This window comes from Xyrauchen texanus, chromosome 26 (assembly GCF_025860055.1).
Source record: "Xyrauchen texanus isolate HMW12.3.18 chromosome 26, RBS_HiC_50CHRs, whole genome shotgun sequence".
Classification (NCBI taxonomy): domain Eukaryota; kingdom Metazoa; phylum Chordata; class Actinopteri; order Cypriniformes; family Catostomidae; genus Xyrauchen; species Xyrauchen texanus.
The window spans coordinates 30111960-30133021 of record NC_068301.1 but is presented as its reverse complement, the minus strand read 5'-3'; the positions used below and the strand labels follow the sequence as shown (position 1 = coordinate 30133021).

The 21062-nt window shown below is 37.2% G+C and overlaps 1 protein-coding gene across 2 annotated transcripts in view; it reads right to left on the bottom strand.

Annotated features, from left to right (window-relative positions):
- Positions 1–17818, bottom strand: part of LOC127619583 (adenylate cyclase type 2-like) — a 109599-nt gene extending 91781 nt beyond the window's left edge. For both annotated transcript variants that reach the window (XM_052092468.1, XM_052092469.1), the window contains exons 1-2: positions 17322–17818; positions 2674–2871 (exon numbers count right to left, since the gene is read on the bottom strand). In XM_052092468.1, coding sequence (XP_051948428.1) covers positions 2674–2871; positions 17322–17681 — 558 coding nt within the window. In that variant the 5' untranslated portion in view covers positions 17682–17818. The remainder of the gene's footprint in view (positions 1–2673; positions 2872–17321) is intronic.
- Between the last annotated feature and the right edge of the window lie 3244 nt (positions 17819–21062).

The window sequence follows — 21062 nt, the reverse complement described above, 5'->3', positions numbered from 1 at the left end:
CTCTCTCTTTCTCTCGAACTGGTGCCTCCAGCTCCCTTTTATCTCGGTCTCCTGCTGATCAGCTGCTTCAGTGCCAGCCATGCATCATCACGGCCTGGCCACGCCCTCCTCCTCGTCACAATACACAATAGTTATGGATTGTAAATTATGTTATGATCCAATTATGTGACCATCAGATTTTAAGCACAAACCCGAAATCGCCAACTCTCTTTATAATTTCTTCTTCAAGCAAGTATTGTTGCAATAGGCTGTATCTTACGTAAGCATAGTAGGCAACATCTGTAACAGTATTAAAACAGTAAACACACAGTTTTAACAAGGCACGGCAGTCCCATAGTACATTACAGCAGAAGGGGGAAAAAGCATTGGAGCAGAACAACGTGGAATAATGTGTATGTCACCTCTTTGCACCCTGAACTTGTTCAGAACGTCAAATCTTGGTGACACCTGTGCTAAAAACAAACTAGAAGCAGTGCATCGTATGAAACAGAACGCAGGTACCTCGACATACATTTTTAAAACGTTAAACGTTATTTTCAACTTTACATCGTGTCTGAAAAATGTGGCGGTCCTGCGAAAGATGCTGAAGACACAGTGAGACATGGTGTAACAGTCAAAGACATCTGTCCAGTATGTGTTTACACAGAAAAACAATAGAAAAACAGAGCACAAAACCCAATTCAGTGTGAACGGCCCCTAACTCGTCCGTTCACGCATGTCGGGAAATGGGAGTGAGAGTGCACGAAGTTAGGTATGCCTGTTTATTTTTCATTACTTATAAAACTGAACCCTACCTGACTCCAAAGTCATTAAAAACAGACCTGAACATGACGGTTTCTTAGGTCCCATCTGGCCCTGGTCCTCTACAAAGATTGCAAAGTTCAAATCACGTACTTAAGAGTAGTCATGCGCCAACTGATTAAATGCCATTGAGATGTATGGCAATCCTAACAGATAGCTTTCTACAGGTTTTATAGATATCCTTGGCACCAGCAATGACATTTATTCTGGTCTGCTGTACTTTGAACTTTTGGTCACTCATCAATACGGTACCCACCTTTGGTGGTGACATCTCTCCAGAGTAGTATGGTGGTGGGCATATTTATGACTGATCGTTCAAAATGCATGTCATGTATTAGGAGTTTCACAGCTCGTACTACTGAAATAGTTCCTGGTGAATTGTTGCCACCCTTTGATCCAGTGTCATTTTGTGTCACATATGCATACCTCATCATTTCCAGATCACTGAGCCCATTTGAGATATTAAGTCATTAAGTCATGTTGAGCAGCCTGGGTGACTCACAGAAAGCTACATTTATCAATGGAACAACAAATCTTTCATCCTACAGTTGCCATTATATCTTTCTTCTTACAGTAGCCGTTTATAAAAGACATCCAAACCATGGATGTTTTTGTCATCTTGTTGAGTGGTTGATAGTTGGCAGCTTTCCTTATTGCACCTCCCCCTCTCTAACAGAGCAAAGCGGGGTGGAAACATAAGTGTGTGAATGAGCGATACAAGGGTGTTTAATACCTGATTAGTTTTATGGATGCATAGGTGGATAAAAATAGTGCCAGTTGTCAGAATTATTTCAAGACATACATTTATGTTGAGCCTCTGTCACAGTTATTAGCCGAGTTCAATGAACTAATGATTGATTCAGTAAGCAGAACAGCTTGCACACTAAAATTCATGAACTACTGTGCAAATGACTAGAGGAAAATGACACTGCACAGTGAATATCTGCATGATTGTGCTGTGTTTTGATTATAACTACTAATGCTTTCCAAGTACTTTCTTTGCATGTATATTGTACTGAAGCAAGCAGAGTTTTATGCATGGTGAATACTTAACTATGATTCTGAGTGCATCAGTGAGATAAAAGATGATAAATTGGATGGATGTAGAGGTCAATTGTTGCTATAGAGCGCAATAGTGACCATTCAGCTCTTCAGTGGACTTGGTTCCAGAACTATTTTTTCCATTCATTTTCTCCATAGGGATTTCCAAACATTTTGTCAATAAAGAGTTCTAAGCCATGAACTAAACTAACCAGCCATCAGATTAATCATTTTAAACTTTGAAAATAAAAAACGTGATTGAAAATCAGAATAAAGACAAATATAGGCCTATATGTCTGGCAGTGAACTAGACATCCCATAAATGATGTAATCAAATTTAATGTAATGTACAATATAAAACTATTGAGAAATATGTATTGATTATAAGTATAAAAACAATATATTTTTTTATATTATTGCAAAATATTCAGAATTACATAAATTATAAGTAGACTGTAGGAAGACTTACAGCGATTTCCATTTTCATCATAACAGCAACCTCTCTGATTGGTGGATCTAGCTTCAGGATTATGGGTAGTGTAGTTTTTCATCAGGAATTAGGATTTAAACTTTTTTCAATGCAGTTTAAATAACACTGATTTAATGCTTCTACAGAAGCATTCAACATCGATTAACAACCTGTAGCTTATGGTAGGTTTGTATTTTATAGTATAAACATACATTTCTATGGAGAAAATGAATGGTATTTTTATATCCGGAACATGACTGTTGTGCTCGGTACAGCCACTACAGGTTTAAAGTTCTTCAAACAATAATTGGAGAAGACGCTAAAGTTGAAAAGCTATAAAATCACTGTCACTCAAGTCTCACCTGGTCCCATGGACAGATGATCCCACCAAAGAACATGAAGAGGTAACCCATAGCAACCAGACAGCCCCAGATGAGCAGGGAAAAGAGATGGAGAAGCTTTTTGAAGACGGACTCGATGCAGACGAGGATGAAGATGGCAAGGAAAATAGCCAGCGTTGTTGGCACAGTGATGATGAAGGCCATGTGGCCCTCCATGTCCTGTTGCAACAGAAGGACAGTTAATTGGTTATTCATTTCATTTACTAGCTCAGGAGCAAGAGAACATTCTATTGAGAATTGCACTGAAAAATAACTCCTGGCAAACAGACATACCTATTGACACATTTAGAGCAGTATACACATTCACAAGTAATAAAACAAGAGGCAAACTCTGTGCCCCCAAACTTCTCAGACTTAATAGTCAGGCCTGTTTTGAGTTATATAATAGCTTCCCAAATTCTTCCATTAACATCTGGTGTGCCATCCAAGGGGTCAGAGTTTGGCTGGTTCAGCAGTTAACCCTTGCCAAAGATGCTGTATCCGCTTTCCAGCAGCAGCGCTCCACCATTACTAAATTACAGTGTAGTTACAATGTAGTTCAATTCACAAGCAAATTACTCGTTTGAACTGGTTCTTTTAAGGAGTATTTAAAAAAATTCACGAACTGACAAGTTACCATTTTAAATCAGTCTGACTTTATCATTGAGGTTACCAAATCAGTATTTGACTCATGTACTGAACTAAAATTATCATTGCTTTCAGAAATTAAGCTTTGGATTTAATTAAAGTTGCACTCACAATTTTTTGTTTTTGTGTCATTTTGGACTTACAGTTACAACAAGCGGCTTGGATGCAGCATAATTTAAAATCACAAGATTTTAGTTTCAGATGCCATTGTAGAAATTAAGTATTCACAATCAGACATGATTACTTTAATCAATGACTGAAAGTGTCAAATAACAGGATGGGTACTGAGATTAAGCGAGTAGTATTTGTCTGGTCATGTGATTCAAACATGGCCGCCCCCATGTGCGGACCCTCTCCATGTAGAATAAAACAGCTTTTATAAGGTTACTGAAATGACTGGAGTCTTCATTTTAATGTGAGTGGTCGTGATTTCCTACATATACTGCAAAATTACAATTCATGTCTTTAGGAGTTCAACTTTTTTAATGAGGAGAAAATTACTGAGTGCACCTTTAAGCTTTTTGGATTTTTTAAGTATTGAATACTTAGGCTGAGATTCGTGAAACTTAAATTATTATATTACTGGCGGTTAATATGTAGTTTAGTTTAAAAAAATATTTAGAACAGTAATTCTTTTAAATAAATTATATTTTAATTAAATTTGTATTTCTTTTTTTTTTGTATATCTTTTTTAAAACAGAAATCTGTAGGAAACACTGCTGTATCTACACCATTATGATGACAAAAAGCCTGTTTATCCACTGACAGATATTTAAAAGTAGCCGTGTACAAAAAGATATGCTGGCACCAACATTTGAGGATGTTTTTTGACCAAAAAGTGAAGGTCAAGTTCACTCTTGAGAGCATTTCAATGTATTCCAATGGTAATGCTTCTTTTTCAAGTCTATTAGTATTTGCTATTATTGCTGTAACTTGATTATATGAGCCTTGATCTGCATTCAATTACTGCATGAACTATAGGCAAGATTTTAGAAAGGCTGCATTACAAAAGGAGCCTAAAAAAATGCCTGAATAGCAATTTGGCTACTGGCTAACATTAACAAATCTACAAATCTATCTAATCTATTATGGGCGAAGTGAGATAAGGCTAAAAAGAGAAGTTGTTTCAGACTTTTTTTTTTACTTCAGAAAACATGCATTAGTGAATTGTACACAATAAAAACCAGGAACGTTTAAGGAAGTAATTAGGGTCAGTTTAGATTTCACGTTGACATGAAGGAATAACAAAGTCTCTATATGCAAGATTTTTACACTCATGCAACCTTTTTTTAAATATCTTTCCACCTGTAGCTCTTGACATCAATAAGTTCTCCTTTCTAATTGTGCAAGTGAGTGTGTGTGTGTGTGTGTGTGTGTGTGTGTGTGTGTGTGTGTGTGTGTGTGTGTGTGTGTGTGTGTGATCATCATTTGTGGGGACCAAATGTCCCCATAAGGATAGTAAAACCCGAAATTTTTGACCTTGTGGGGACATTTTGTCGGTCCCCATGAGGAAAACAGCTTATAAATCATACTAAATTATGTTTTTTGAAAATGTAAAAATGCAGAACGTTTTCTGTGAGGGTTAGGTTTAGGGGTAGGGTTAGGTTTAGGGGATATAATATAAAGTTTGTTCAGTATAAAAACCATTATGTCTATGGAAAGTCCCCATAAAACATGGAAACACAACGTATGTGTGTGTGTGTGTGTGTGTGTGTGTGTGTGTGAGGACTTGGTCTAGACTTACGGTCACAGCTCAAAAGAAACAGACTCACAGACTGCACATCTCCTCCAGACAGAAATAGATGGAGCTGCTGCAGAAGCATACAGCCAGAATTTAAGTAACTATATTATTTATGCAGATTTGACTGAAGATGACACATAACATATGTCATGGTGGTTTTATTACGATTTGAAATGGACAAAAATTACTTCATCCTTTGGCCATCATTAAGGCTACTCAAAAAAAAAAAAATCCATGCAATTTAATTACGTTAGTAATTAATTATTTGATGTGTGTGTGGCACAGGTTGGAAGCTATGGATAACATGGTGTGACGTGTTGTTTTTTATGGCTGTGTGTGTGAATGATAAGAGAAAGTTAAGTTGGCAAAGTCAGAGTAATATAATGCCTGTACCACAGTATGAGTCACCAGCCATTAGAGGAGACACCCCAGGGAGTACTACAGATTCAAGGAAACACTGGCACGTAGACTGAATCTCAATGAACTCTTAGGGAACACACCCTCTCTCTTTCCATCAAACACACAGACAGATAGGTGCTCACACCTTCTTTACTTTTTATGCATTGAATGAGACTTTGATATTTTTTCTGAAGAAAATGTGCATGGTGTTTGGCCATGTTGCAACTACAATACTAGGATGTTGTGGCTGGTTGCCAGGTGTTGGTTTGTGGTTGCTAAAGTGTTCTGATAGGTTACTAGTACGTTGCTATGCATTTGCTAGGGTGTTCTGGGAGCTTATATGGTATAATGATATGGTTACTGGCCCATGTCAAAAGTCCAACACCAAGTCTCTATAGTCCCTTTCCCATATACAGCCCAGGTTATTTTCCCTTAGTAAGTGCATTCGCCCATATCTACCATTTTTCTTCTGATGATATTTGAAAATTTCAGACTGTTTCACTGTTACAAATTATGCCTGATTGTTTTGCACCAAGCAAAGTTTCAGCGTTACAATAATATACCACTATAAAAGTCCCTCACCATCTCATTTACCCTGTTTTCCCACTTAACATTGATATTGTTAAGTAATTATAACTGCTAAATATCTATATCAAAGTCCAGATACAATGCTGATCCATTGCATACACGATTAACCTTAAACCCCACATTTTTAGACCCAATTCCAGCATCCCTCCTCCATCGTATTCTTCCACACTTGTCACTCTTTCATCCCTCACATCAGGAATCAGACTTGGCTCCTAACTGTCTCTTTCTTTGCGCTATCAGGGGCCAGAGCTCATGCAGTCAGTTAATTGTGCTTTTGAGCCCATTTAAGTCCATTTAACTCCATTTTGCAGGAGCCACAAAGGCAGATAGATGCGCACATGGGGGTGCTTTGTTATAGCTGTATTCCTTCCATGCCCCCAGTCAACAACTTTGGGGGCGCTCTCATTTAGAATCACCACCCCCCGGTCAACAACTTTGGGAGCATGTTGAAGTGGGATTCGCCCAGGGCGCCAAGCAAGCTAGAACCGCTATTGTGTCTCAGTTTAATGTTAGTTAGCTGTGGGTTGTGTGTGTAAGTGTTTTTTCTATGGTTTTGCAGCTAGCAGTTCAGCTAGACTTGATGATGGCACAAGAACGTAAAACATGCCACTCACTGTCAGCAGAATGCAAACTTACACCATGCCCACAAACTCATGTGTTTTTAACTCTCAAAAAAAGAAGCACACTTTTCTTTATCTCTGTTCACAATACTAGCACGAAAACACAAAAGGAAGACGAACAAGAAATACATTCTTATTAATCTATTTCGCAATGCGTGCAATTCCACATCTGTGTTTACGCACCTATAATCTTTCTACCAGAACTGACGGGTCATGCATTTTTCATGGTTGCATTATTCTTCCATAGTGTTGACACAGAGCACAGGTTTAAATGGCCTCTGATAAACATCTTTTGCAGTTGGCTCATCAGTTCTGCATTGTACTACAGGAGTATGCATGCTTTCAGAAAGATTTAAAGAAACAATTTAACCCGAAATGAAAATTCTGTCATTATTTTCTCACCCTCATTCAAACCGGTATGACTTTCTTCCATGGAACAGATTGAGAAACTCATTAACTGGATACATGTTTAAAAATGCCATGGAGGGTGTCAATTAGTGCACGGATCTCTTTGCTCAACTGAATTCAATAAAGGGACTATGAGCGAATCTTAATGATTGTATTCTGGGAAGCTTATCTCAGTATGAAGCTGTCGTCTCCATAACTCACCTAACTGATAAATCTGTAGGTCAGCTCCATCCCACTCCACGTTATCATATTTCTGCAGTGCTGTCGTCAGCTTTATATTGTCTATTCTGCTGGGTCAGTTCTGCCCCTACCTCGATCTCACCGCTGTATCCGTGACCCTAGCCAAGTCTCCTTCCAATCTCTCAATGACAACAAAAATCATTCTCATTCAGTATACTGTATTTGTCTTGTTTTCCCATAAAACTATCTAAACATCCTTTAAAAAATATATATTTACTTGAGAAGATATTATTTCAGATATGAAGACATGTTTAAGACAAATCTAACAACATTTCTTGAGTATTATGCAAGAGCTATTTGAAAAAAGCTATTTGTGAATGGGGTAAGAAAAATCAACTTACATTTTTTTTTTCTTAGCTCTAAATTTGTTCAATTTTCTCTTTTAAAAAGACATATTATCTCATATCATTTGGTTTCTTAAGTTCACTCAAAAAACAATTTATAAGTAAAAAATTAAGCAAAGTCTTTTTGTACAAACTTAAATTAATTTGGTCACATCTACAAGATATACATTTGTCAGAGTAATCATTTTCATGTCGAGGCAGCATAATTTATACCACTTCATTTTTTTTTTGGAGGATGGCATCTTGCTAAGTTTTAAATTAATCTTTCCAACCAAGCATGTGGGGTCCTTAACATCCAATACACAAACCACAATGATGGTACACTCAACAATAACATTTTTAAAGATAGATGCACTCACATGACACAAAGCCCATAGGAACGAAGCCCACCAATGCAAATATTGTTATAAAAAGCTAATATTAAAGCTGCTGTAAGCAAATGTAACCAATCTAGAACTTCTACAAGCTGAGGTGTTTGATTAGCCATGCCCCCTTTTTTCCAAAAACCTGCAATCCAAAGATAGCTTTGAGACCAACTCTGAGCAGAAGCGGTTGTCAAACACAATAGTGTAGCAAAATAGTGCCCTCAACTGACAGCTATTATTTGTACAACTACAAATGGCATTAAGCCTCAATGATCCACTGCAACTACTAAACTATAGGAACACGCAGAATAATTGACTAGCAGAAAGCGTCAAATACCGTGTCCCGCAGACACATTTTTGTTTGCTCTTTATGGAGTCTAGTGTTGTGACAGAGACAGGTGAGATATCTCACAGCCAGGGGCGTCGGACTGGGGGGGTAAAGGGTACCGAGTACCCAGGGCCCGAGGCAGGGGGGGCCCCTTAGAAGTCAGTTTTCTATACATACATATTTGGTATGGGGGCCCAGCAAGATGGTTTGTACCCAGGGCCCAAAATTTGGTGCTACGCCCCTGCTCACAGCAATTAATTAGCAATGTTTGATCATGCCGCGATGCATGCTGAGAACCTGAAATCACATGTACATCTGGTTATGGCCAACGAAAATTATTTAAATTGTCCCAATGCAAATAGATTAAGTGAACTTCCAGTTTAACATTTTTTGGAGTAAATGTACCTTGCTTTGAGGATGTTTAGATGTTTTTACTGGAAAACAAGATAAAAAATACTTAGTAAGAAACTGACTTTTTGCAGTGTAAGCAAATAGTCCTGGAGCTCTTAAACTTTTAACTGGGCATGAGGTTTTACGGGCCAACTATGGGCTGAAAGGAAACTGGATTGTTGATGAGGAATGTGTGCATGTGCTTGTTTGGGGTTGTATTTGAGCAGTAAGTTCTGTGGCTCTTGGCCAAATAGCCTGTTCCAAGATTTGGCTCTCAGTGTAATTTGAACAGGGTAGAATTGGGGGGAGTGCAGCAATTAGTAATCGAATACGGAAGCTCATAAAAAGCTCATTAACAGGATGGGAGAAAAAAGATACATTTTTATGCAGCTTTTACCTTACAGTGATATCCATCTTGTTAATGTACATCACAGCACAACGGTTTTTATGCATTTTAGATACTAACTCGCCAATTAGAACAAACATTTACTCCTAAGTGACTTACTGTGGTGGTTTGGTCAAAGGCAAAATACTGCCACACTCTTGTATACTTGTGTCCAGGGGTGCCGGAACCGGGTGGCCGGAACAACTCAACTGAACTTCGACTGACATGAAAATATGCACGCTTCTGGAAGAAATGACTAACTGCATTGAGGCATTGCTTTCCTGCTCTGGATAAACAATAATGATTAAACTTATGGCTTAATCATTATTGCAATAAATAGCGCACACTTAGTGTGAGATCAAACTCACCAAAAAAAAAAAAACACTAATCTCACCTATGGTAACTAAAAAATAAACCAATGTTATAACATAAAACAACACCATTTTGTATTTTTTATTTTCTCCCCTTTTCTCCCCAATTTGGAATGCCCAATTCCCAAGTCCTTGTGGTGGCATAGTGACTCACTTCAATCCAGGTGACCGAGGATGAATCTCAGTTGCCTCCGCATCTGAGACTGTCAATGCACTTATCTTATCACATGGCTTGTTGAGCGTGTTACCACGGAGACCTAGCGCGTGTGGAGGCTTCATGCTATTATCCGCGGCATCCACGCACAACTCACCACGCACCCCACCGAGAGCGAGAAACACATTTTGCCGACCACGAGGAGGTTAACCCAACGTGACTCTACACACCCTAGCAACTGGGCCAATTGGTTACTTAGGAAGCCTGACTGGAGTAACTCAACATGCCCTGGATTCGAACTTGCGACTACAAGAATGGGAGTCAGCGTCTTTGCTCGCTGAGCTACCCAGGCCCCCATAAAACAAAATAATTAAAATAAAATGGAACTTAAAACATACAGTAACTATAACCCCCAATAACTTTTAAAACATTAATAAATAACTCCCCCCAAACAATCCACGAAACCTGCACAGACGTACCTTATTAATTATGCAATGCCAACAGCCTAGAGCGCAACAGTGACTGCCCACTTTTCCAGCCGTCTGGATTCCGGAAGTATTTTCCCCATTAATTTCTTCCATTAAAAATGATAATATCTTTAATAAAAGAATTGTAAGACATGAACCAAACTAACCAGCTCAGAGGAGAATCATAACATCACAAACTTTGTTTTGAGGCAAAAAAGTATTTAAAAATTGAACAAAAAGACAACACTGTGTACTTACCGTCTTTCATGAGGGCATGAACTACAATCTCATGAAGCATTGCAAATTAATTGATTAAAAAACAATGGGAATATATACAACTACTGATTTTATGTTGTTGATTATACGTATAGAAACAATATATTAAGTTTATAAAAAAAATATTCCGATATGTACAAATATATACAGTAAGTAGTTTAAGAGTGAAGGGAGACTCGATTACGTAATTCACAGTGCGTCATGGGTACACGTGGTCGCGCCGAAGTACATTTCACGGGCTTGATTGGCCACAGCTCTCTGATTGGTTACGTTTTGTCTGCTGGATCATGGGTAATGTAGTTGTTTACCATGAATTCCACTATTAAGCACAATTTTTAAACAATGAATTTGAAATAACACAGACGGATGGATTCAGTGGAAGCAAATACTATCGATGAACAACCTCTTAACTCATGGTAGGTCTGTCTTTAAAGGTTTATAAGTTATCGTTAAAATAATTTGCCTGTGGGATACATTAATGGGATTTTTACCTTTGGAACCAGACTGTTACACTCTATAGCATGTCCTTGCATAAAAAACAACAGTACATTCCTGGTAAGGACTATAATTCGATGTAGTTTTAGCACCTGATATTCATTTAAATAGGTATTTTACCCTTTGCACTAAGAAAATTTAAACATGCAGAAATCTGATTGGTCCATTTTGCCACTGATCTACAAAGGCCCCGCAACTTTATGAAATAAAGACAGAAATGAATTCAAGTGGATGAGGGCATGCTGGCTAGTTGTCACTACCATTCTATGTTGTTTGTAGATGCGTTTTGGGCCATAAAGAGATGTTCCCCTATTGACCTGTTTCTGTGACGTCCCTTTTCCTCTGCAGCTGCCATATTTGTGACCATCAGCGGAAGGAAACAATGGCGGTAAATTAAAAAACACCCGTAAAACGATCTCAAGAAAAACATCAAAAAACACTTTTGATCCATGACCCAGGAAAGGTGTATCCAGGTCCAGCACAAATATTGCCAAATTGGACATTTTAATTTATTTTATCCGCTATTTATCTCCGTATTCTGACGCGTCTGATGTGTGACCGGTGACTGCACATGCCTACCGGTACATCACCGTAAACATCGCTTTTCAGAAGTTACAAATTATTGTGCAGTTTTCTGCTCTGATTTGGTCAAAATATTTCAAAACGTCTGTGATGTCCGTCTGTATGAATGTAAGAGCTGCTATTAACTCATGAAGAATTCATAGAAAGCAACCGAGGCAAAGTGGTGATTATGACTAATATGTTTACACTGTAGTCTGGTGGTGTGAATAAAGTCTGTGCTTCATAATCTTATGATGTGTTGTTTATTGACTGACATTAAATAAATACTAAGTACAGTATTCACATTATAGAGCTTTTTTATTTATTACAACGTGTTACAATTATGACATACCTTTATACAAACTGGGAGTTATAGCATCATCCTATGTGCATTTCCAGTTGAATTGTACCCGAATCGATGATGTTAGAAACATAATTGACAGATAACTGACATTTTTAAAGAAATCAGCAAAGACCCTCAGGTGTTTTATAGGGGCTTGACTTTGGTGAAATGAAGCTTTTCATGATTCATGAAATAGAAATAAAATTTCGCCAGCTTTTGCACCAACCCACAGTGCAGCACAATGAAGAAAAGTTAAATTTTGGTCACAAACATGGCGGCACGATCATACAGTGAGGTCACATGAAAGAGGTCAATACACAATTCCTGATGTTTATGTAAGTAGTTATAACTTGCATGATATGACTTATGATAGTCGTAGAATGACCACATACTGTTTGCACAATGCTATCAAGCTTATTAAGTAACATAATCTGGGTTTATGTGTTGTCCCACACATGCCACACTTGCAGAACGCTCTGGAGGTCCTCTAGACAATATCCTATTTATGTACATGAAAAACTTCGAGATTTATTTCAATTGTCTCAAAACCTATTCCTTCAAATGGGGTTTCTAGAAAAAAAAACATTGACGATTCTTAGAGTTCTATAGAGCTCCTGCATAATGATACATTAAATGATGTGGCTTGTTAAGGAGAGGTGTGCTACTACTTTTCTAAGCAATCAGACTATTCAGGCAAAAAAGAACCTTTGCAATTGCATAGCAACAACCTTGCATCATGGTACAGAGATTTGCACAGGCAAGCACCAAAAAAATCCCCATTCCTCAGAATCAGAGAAAGTAAAATATTTTTAGCAGGCTCTAATGTAAATGTAAGTTGTGCTTAGTGGAATGCACCAACATCCTAAGGTGTTGAAATTGTGTGCAATGGCCATGTCTTACACTTAACACTTCAGTAGACATTATTTACCTGTACAACTACAAAACAACTTTAATGAACTAACGCACCACTAACGCACACATTAATCAGGTTGCACCTGATTAATGTGGCTTTCCAATCATGTGAAATGTGTTCTTGTTTTTAACATGTTATTGCAATATTCCACCAGCACAACATCAATCATCAATCTCTAAGGACAGTGCAGCAACAATCATTCGAAAAATTTGCAGTGAAAAAACAAGATAAGCGTTCAAAGAGGAGTAGGCAGGATATCCTGTCGAGACCAAAGAGGGCTGGAGGAAAAATGAAAGAAAAAGACACATCGGACAGATAAACTGTGATAAAGCAAAGTTTGTCTTTCGTTGGCCCCTTTAACATGTCTATGTAAAACTGCTGCTGTCTTCAAAATTTCAAAAGCCTTAGCTTTTCAAAACATCATACCCACAACTAAAACCACACGTGCGGGGTGAGTAGTGTTACCACAAACACCCACACATATTTACTATCTATCTAAATGAGGACATACCAGAGACTTCTACTGTTTATACTACATACTAGCAATAAAATAAATCTTGCATTTTTAGAATAAAAAATGATAATAAAATAAAAAACTTAGTAAAAAATGACTAATTTTATTACTGAATCAAAATGTGTACTAAAACTATAGCTATGCGCACACACACTCTATTGTTTAAAAAAACTTGTCTAAAAGAATCACATTACTATACTAAATATTTTATGTGGTGCATTGTATGTATTGCAGCAGTTTGCTGATTAAATGAACACTAGAGGCGCTAAAACTCAATTACTTTTATTCACTTTCACACAAATCACAAGTAAAGGTCACATTATCAGTTCATAAACACTACGTTTTTGCCCTGTTCCACACATAATGCTATCTTATGTCATCAAAGCACTTTTACTATAGTCCATGACTTGTAAGGTTAACATTTGCATTACCAACTACATTTACAAGCTTACTCAAGCATGATCAAATTGTGTGGTATAGCTCAACTGATATAGCACGTTGCACTTGAGATGCAAAAGACAGGTGTGCAAGTCCCAAAGCACACAAGTCAACACATGAGATGAAAGCGTAATAGAAGCACCACAAAATGGTGTGGTTGCCTCAGAATTTTTGTTTTTTATCTCTCATTTGCTTTTTATGACACTGTCCCTGTTTCCAACTGGTATTAAGATGTGTTTAGGGTGATACGATCACATCTGGTCAGCGATAAATGCAGGTGTAAACGAGGTCTAAAACATTGTGTGATTGGATCACAAAATGCATGTGACCACATTACATTTGAAGTGTAAATGCTAATTCATCCTGTATGCTTCCCAGCAGCAGTGAAGCACCACCCCTCACCTGTCAATCAACTGCTGCGCTAAAACAAGCGTTTAAGAGGTGATCGGCCTGGGATTTTACATAGCAACTGGCCCAAAAGTTGTTGGGGGGGAGGGGGTTCTCCAGATCGCCCCTTGATCGGCCCCAAAGTGCGTCGGCCCACCGGGAAAATGGCCGGAATGCCAGATTATCAGTCCAGCCCTGACCGCTGGTAATAATGGACCTTAGTAACAGGGTATATATAGCCTATATATGTACATATATATATATATATATATATATATATATATGGTAATAATATGCTTATTGGAATAAAAAATCTCAAGACTCTGTTTTCCACCTGTAAAAATTAAGAGTTCCCCTATAATGTGCCTTGTCTCATCCCATTTTAGTGACCCACATTATCTACAGAAATGAAACGGACATTCAAAAGAAAAGGCAGCTGAGAAAGAAAAAGAAAATACCTGTCAACGTGGTTACTTGAGTGAATATTTGTTTGATATTCATGTAAACATGGTCCAAAATGAACACTTGGCACACACCAAATGTGAGAAAATAAAACAGAAATGTTCACCAGGTGATTGGTAACATTATTATCAACGGCATCATTACAGGCTCTTCATTAAACTGTGAACAACAATCAGATTCTTGCTTAATAAAGTGACGAGCACAATTCAAACTTCAACATCTACTGAATAAACATATTTAACTTCAGTGCACAATTTACCATCACATGTGTATCTATGATCCCTAAATGATATTTTTACATGTGAAAATTTCCTTACATTAATCCACCAAAAGAAAATGTGAGGAACAAAATCACCTGTCGCTGCACAGATGCTGCTGTCTATTTAAAGAGACAGTACAGATTATCATGTGTTCTGAGTATCAGTGTAAATAATTATAAATGGAACAATTTATGCATTTAAACAATAAATATGAACAAATATATATAAAAATAATAAATGCAGTTTCGAGACATTTATTGATGGAACATAATGAATCTGACACATGATGAAAAACTGACACAATATAATTTTAAAATTAAAATATTGAAATTATACCTAGAAGGGTTATTTAGAAGATTCGAAGATCCCTTTATAATTAATATCATGAGCTGAGAAATAAATGATTTCATATTTAAGTTTAATGGAAATTGTAACCAAATTATTCCTAGAATCTAGAAATCTGTAACAATATACCGCCCTCATTTTAAGTTAATTTTGGACCCTGTGTAAATATCAGTTAACAAGTGAAGACTTCTTAAACTACCTGAGAGCAGAAATGTCTCCGGATAGACCGAACAAAAATGTAATGATGATTTTTTTCAACAAGTAAACATATTTAATTATTTATATTATTTGTAGGCTTTGTTATTTATAATGTACTGCTTGATTAAAAAAATATTTGATTTGAAACTCCCTTCCCTTCGAGATCCAAACCCAAGTGTTCACAGGAGACGCATTTAAATGACCAGGTTTAAACAGTGATGTGTCTCACCTGACCACATGCGATCGGATCACACGAGATACGTTTTAATACCACGTGTAAACGGGGTCACTATCCATTAGGGTTAGGATGTAGGTTTAGGGTTGGGAGGTTATTTTTGTTGATTTAAAACCTTAACCTTAAAAATCACATTTGCTTTTGATGACACTATCAGTAAAGGTTATGTGTCCGGAAGAAAATTTAACATGTTTGTGTGGACATTTTTCCACGGAAGTGCATTAATATGTGGAAAAGCATTTTGCAAAAATGTTGCCAGTTTTTTTTTTTATGAGATCAGGCTTGCTTTTAAATAAAGCTAATTAAATAACTACAGACCAATACTAACTCTGATTTTAAAAGAAAATGAATTGCATGTTTAGAAAGAAAAGAAATCTACTTTTTTTTTTTACCTTTGAAAATATCCAAAGAATTTCCCAAAGGGAGGTTTTGTGAGATTTATCTTATTTTGTCCACAAAGTACTCCTAAACACACACACACACACACACACACACACACACACACACACACACACATGTTGTGTTTCCATGTTTTATGGGGACTTTCCATAGACATAAGGGTTTTTATACTGTACAAACTTTATATTCTATCCCCTAAACCTAACCCTACCCCTAAACCTAACCCTCACAGAAAACTTTCTGCATTTTTACATTTTCAAAAAACATAATTTAGTATGATTTATAAGCTGTTTTCCTCATGGGGACCGACAAAATGTCCCCACAAGGTCAAAAATTTCGGGTTTTACTATCCTTATGGGGACATTTGGTCCCCACAAAGTGATAAATACATGCTCACACACACACACACACACACACACACACACACTCATACACACACACACACACACACACACACACAGGTCTCATGTAAATGAAGACATTTCTTCTATATTCACTCCCACCTTTCTTGTCCTTTCCAAACACACATAGTCCAAGTGCACCGACAGCAATAATTTACAAGCCCGTTACACATAAACACAGACAAATGAGCATCTGGTGAGGGAGGGAGAGTGAGAAAGAGTGAAACGGCAAGTGAAAATGCGAGAGGTTGCAGAAGTGTTGCTCTCAAAAACAGCTCTCTCACCAGAAAGATTCACACAATCTGCCACAGAGAGAAAACGAGACACAGAGACAGAGATACAGAGAGACACTGCCCTCCACACAAGAGTAAAATACTCTCTCATAGACCGAAACCTTTTCCTGCATCCTTACCACAACCACAAACTGTGGAAAGAAATAGAGGAAAATGAACAGTCCCTCAAAATAGGAGCAAAACCAAAACACTGTAATGGCACAGTTCACCCAAAAATGAAAATTCTGTCATCATTTACTCACATTCATGTCCTATGAAACCCATATTTTTTCCTGTGGAATACAACATATACAAATACTCCTGTGGAGTTATTTATAAAAAAATGCCCATGCTGTTCTTGCTATACAATTAAAGTGAATTAGTGACCATGGTTGTCAAGCAAGATTCTCAATACATACTTGAAATATAGCACACAAGTCATATGAACTACTTTTAAGATGCTTTTTTTTGTCCATTTTGGGGCTTGACAGCCCAGGTACAACATTAGGGCAAGTAAATGATGATAGAACTTTCATTTTTGGTGAACTATCCTTTTAAGAAAGCAAGAAGAAATGCAAGAAAAGAGAAAACCAGCATTGTGGTCCAAAGCATGGAAGAAAAAATAGAAAAGTATGATATTTTTTTACTGTAGATGGATAAAAACCAAACAAACAGTCTCTCACCAGTCCAGAGGCAAAAAACACAGCGAGCAGAGCCAGGCATGCTCCCATGACAATGAGTAACAGGAACACGATGAGAGGATGCTGCTGGCTCATACGGTAGTAGGACTCATACACCCAGTCTGGAGACTTTAGCCTCCCGGATGATGCCACCATGTCCTCTGGACCCTCCAGCAGGTAAGCTCTCTGCGTTCGGAACATGGGGTCCAATCGGACCCCGGCACTCCCCCCCGAGCCTTCGTCTTCCTCTTCTTTCTCCTGCCGTTCCGGCTCGTCCTCTTCTGTAAGAGTGCTCAGCTGCGGTGGGTGGGATAGACGCGTTCCGCGCCAGGGCAGGAGAGAGAGTGCTGCCGCACGCAGCATTCTCCAGCCAACATGATGAACTGAGCAGAGGAGAGCGACTGAGGCACCCACAAGTGTGCGTGTGAAAGGAGGAGGAGAGAAAGAGAGGTAGAGCGTGAGTGTTTGTTTGACAGCGAGGGACAGTGTAAGCTCTCTAAAGTGACTTCATGAAGTGTGTGTAAGTGAGAGGATGAGAAAGTCTTCAAATGAATGAGGAGTGGGGAGAAGAGGAAAAGGGAGGGGAGAGGAAATGGAGTGGTGGGGTTGACAGGGAGTTGCAGTCGTAATGTGTGCTATGCAGCCATTGCAGGTTAGATGAAATTACTTAATTGCCCTGAGGAAATGTTTATTGCTCAGACATTGTGCTTTCTTAGCTCACAAGACTTCTTGACTTCATCACAGTTTCTCCTAAAATTCCTTGGGAGGAATAAAATCAGACACAATTGGTGTGGATGGCTTTGCTTAGATGATTTGATAAGAAATGTTTGATTTCAAATTTAAATATCTGACTTCAGATTGCAGACAAACCCGTTTTTTGATATTGTTGGATATCTTCTGAAACTCTACAAACTCAAGTGAGATTACTTGGGTCTTTTTCACAGATGTATCTAAAAAGGGAAACAATTGCTGTCTAGGAGAAACAACTGAGATACAGTGTTCCACTACAAGTAATCCACTATAAATTACGAATTACTTTATTGGAATTATAATCATATTACTTCACTGATTTCTTCATCGACAAAGTAATCACGTTACAAGTTACTTTTAAGTTACATTCTAAAATACAGAAATGTAATTTTTTTGCTCAACGAATTCAAAACAATGTCTATACTTCCTCCTTTTTAATTGTCGCACACAGTCATACACTCAGCACCACACATTTCTCCCTTACAATGACTTATTAGGTGGCGTACGCCCTTCAGCTGTCACAAAAACTCAGAGATAAACAAAGTCTACATAAATAATACTAAATGTGTAACCCAAGTAATTTACTTAAAAGTAATTAATGTAACTGAAAGTTATTAACTGTAATCTGATTACTAGAAGCTAAAATGTAATGCGTTATACTATTTTTAACTAAAAAGTATCTCATTATTTTGTAATCCGATTACACCCAATACCGTTGAGATGTTAATAGGTCGCCTTCTAAATGAATATTGTACAATGTAAAATGAATGTAAAAATGGGAAAATATGACATACATTCCTTATGTACATAGCTGTTGTCCTCCTTTTACCTGTGGCTCTCTGAAGATTCTGTGGCATGTTTCAGAATGTCTTTTGAAGGATTCAGAGGGTAAATATTATTGCACTCTTGAGATGAATTTAGACAATAAAGTGTCTACTTCAGTTGAGTCAGCAGTGCTGGTGAAGAGGTTTGTGAAGAGAGAACCTCACAGTTCTTTTAGTCATACATAAGGATATAAGCAGAGCACTCAAATGCCATGGACATGATCCAAATGATTTTACCCTAATTAAAGGAATAGTTCATCCTAAACTCATGTGTATGTCATTAGTTTTTCCGTATACCTAAACTTCATGGTAAGTTACACTACACAACATGAAATAACCAATAGTGTTTGGCATCACTGACTGTTGCAATGATTTGGTTAATAGGGCTTATTCATAGATTTCTCGATTCTGATTGATAAGATCTAGATTTGATTTCATTATGATTTATATTAGATTCAATATCGATTCATTTAGGTATATTTCAGTTATAATGTCCATTTTGCTTACATATTAAAGAAATTCTCTATCAACAACTGTTTTAAATCATACTTGGGACCTTCTAACTAGGTAATTATGAAAAAATTAATGTATCAAATTTTATTTGATTTGTTTTTCATCACTTTGGTCACAATTAAGCTTTTAAAAAATTTACTAATCCATGTATTCCATCAATTAATATGATTTTATTTTGCATGTATTATATTTTGTTCAAGTTTAATGCATCATTTATACTATTGTATATTCAAATATTTCAATTGTATTTGAATGTAAATTTAAAGTACTAAAATTTGGTACTCTCTCTTTAAGAAAACCAACTGATGTGCACTGAACAAGCACTAGGAGCCTTTAATGCTTGGGACTGTCACCATGTCAACAACTGTTTAAAGCATTTAAACACGCTGATCCCGCTGGGCTAATATATCTTGTCTTTAGACACACATTAACACATAGAACAAATTAAATCAAACTTTAACTCTCAAAACACATTGAAAAGATGTTTCTTGCCAATATACTACTCTGAAAATTTTCCAGCCAGTGGCTAATCACAAATTGTTTTTCTTGCATAACGTGAAATTTGGTCTCATATGCGAGTGATTTAATCTCATTGTCTACAATTATATTGAGTATATATATGAGGATTTAAAAATCGGTATCAAGTTCAAATGAATATTGTGGTACGTCGGAATATAATAATATTATTTTTACACATTCCTACGTCTAAATGTGCCATATTCGATTATTCTGCTTTAAAAGACTTGGAATATAGTATATAAGTGGTATGAACTACTTTTATGGTACATTTTTTATGCTTTTGTGTCATTTTTGGAGCTCAACAGCCTCAAGGGCCTTTATACTGATGGCAATTTGCAACGAAAAACTGCCATTATTCCTTTTTTAAAGAGATGCCGATTTGAGGCGACAAAGAAAATTGGTTATATGACAAAGTTAAGCATGGTTCAACATTATGTAGAGCAAATTTACAGCGATGTAATGCAGCAACTACCCAGACTGATCACACTTTGAATTCTGTGACAGTAGATCGAATGTTCTGCTACTGAAATCAGTTTCTGCTCACTGAAATTCAAATCACTGCCCCCAGTGGCCGAAGCTGAAAGTATTGTTTAACGAATGGGCACGTTTTGAATTTATGTTTTGTATTTTATTTGTAGCTAAAGTTTGTCAGTTGTAAATGATTTTATGCAGTCAACTATAATGCATATTTTTTCAACCCTACACCCTTACCCATATCCCAATCCTAAACCAAACCATTAGTGGAGTAAAACTTTAATTTTAAAGCAAAAAAAGTAACCTCTGAATAACGCTCAACATTGTTTACATAAAGATAATTACTTCCTGGTTCCCAAAGGACCAGAATTCATGTCTCGGATGTTGCTTGCGCAATGTGCTATCAGTAGCTCTGCACGGAAAGGTGACCACAGTTTAAATTATGCAAAAATGTCTTCCGCTTGTCAGTAATGTGGAAGTATGGGAGTGATCTGAGGGTACATGAACTATGGGAAGCAACATGTTAAGTACGTGTGTGATCATGTTAGACTACTTCAATGATTTAATAGCTATGTGTGCTCTTCAGTCCTCATTCACTTTCGTCAAATGGAAAAAAATATGCTAAACTTCTTCTTTTGTCCTCCTCCATGGAAGAAAGAATGTC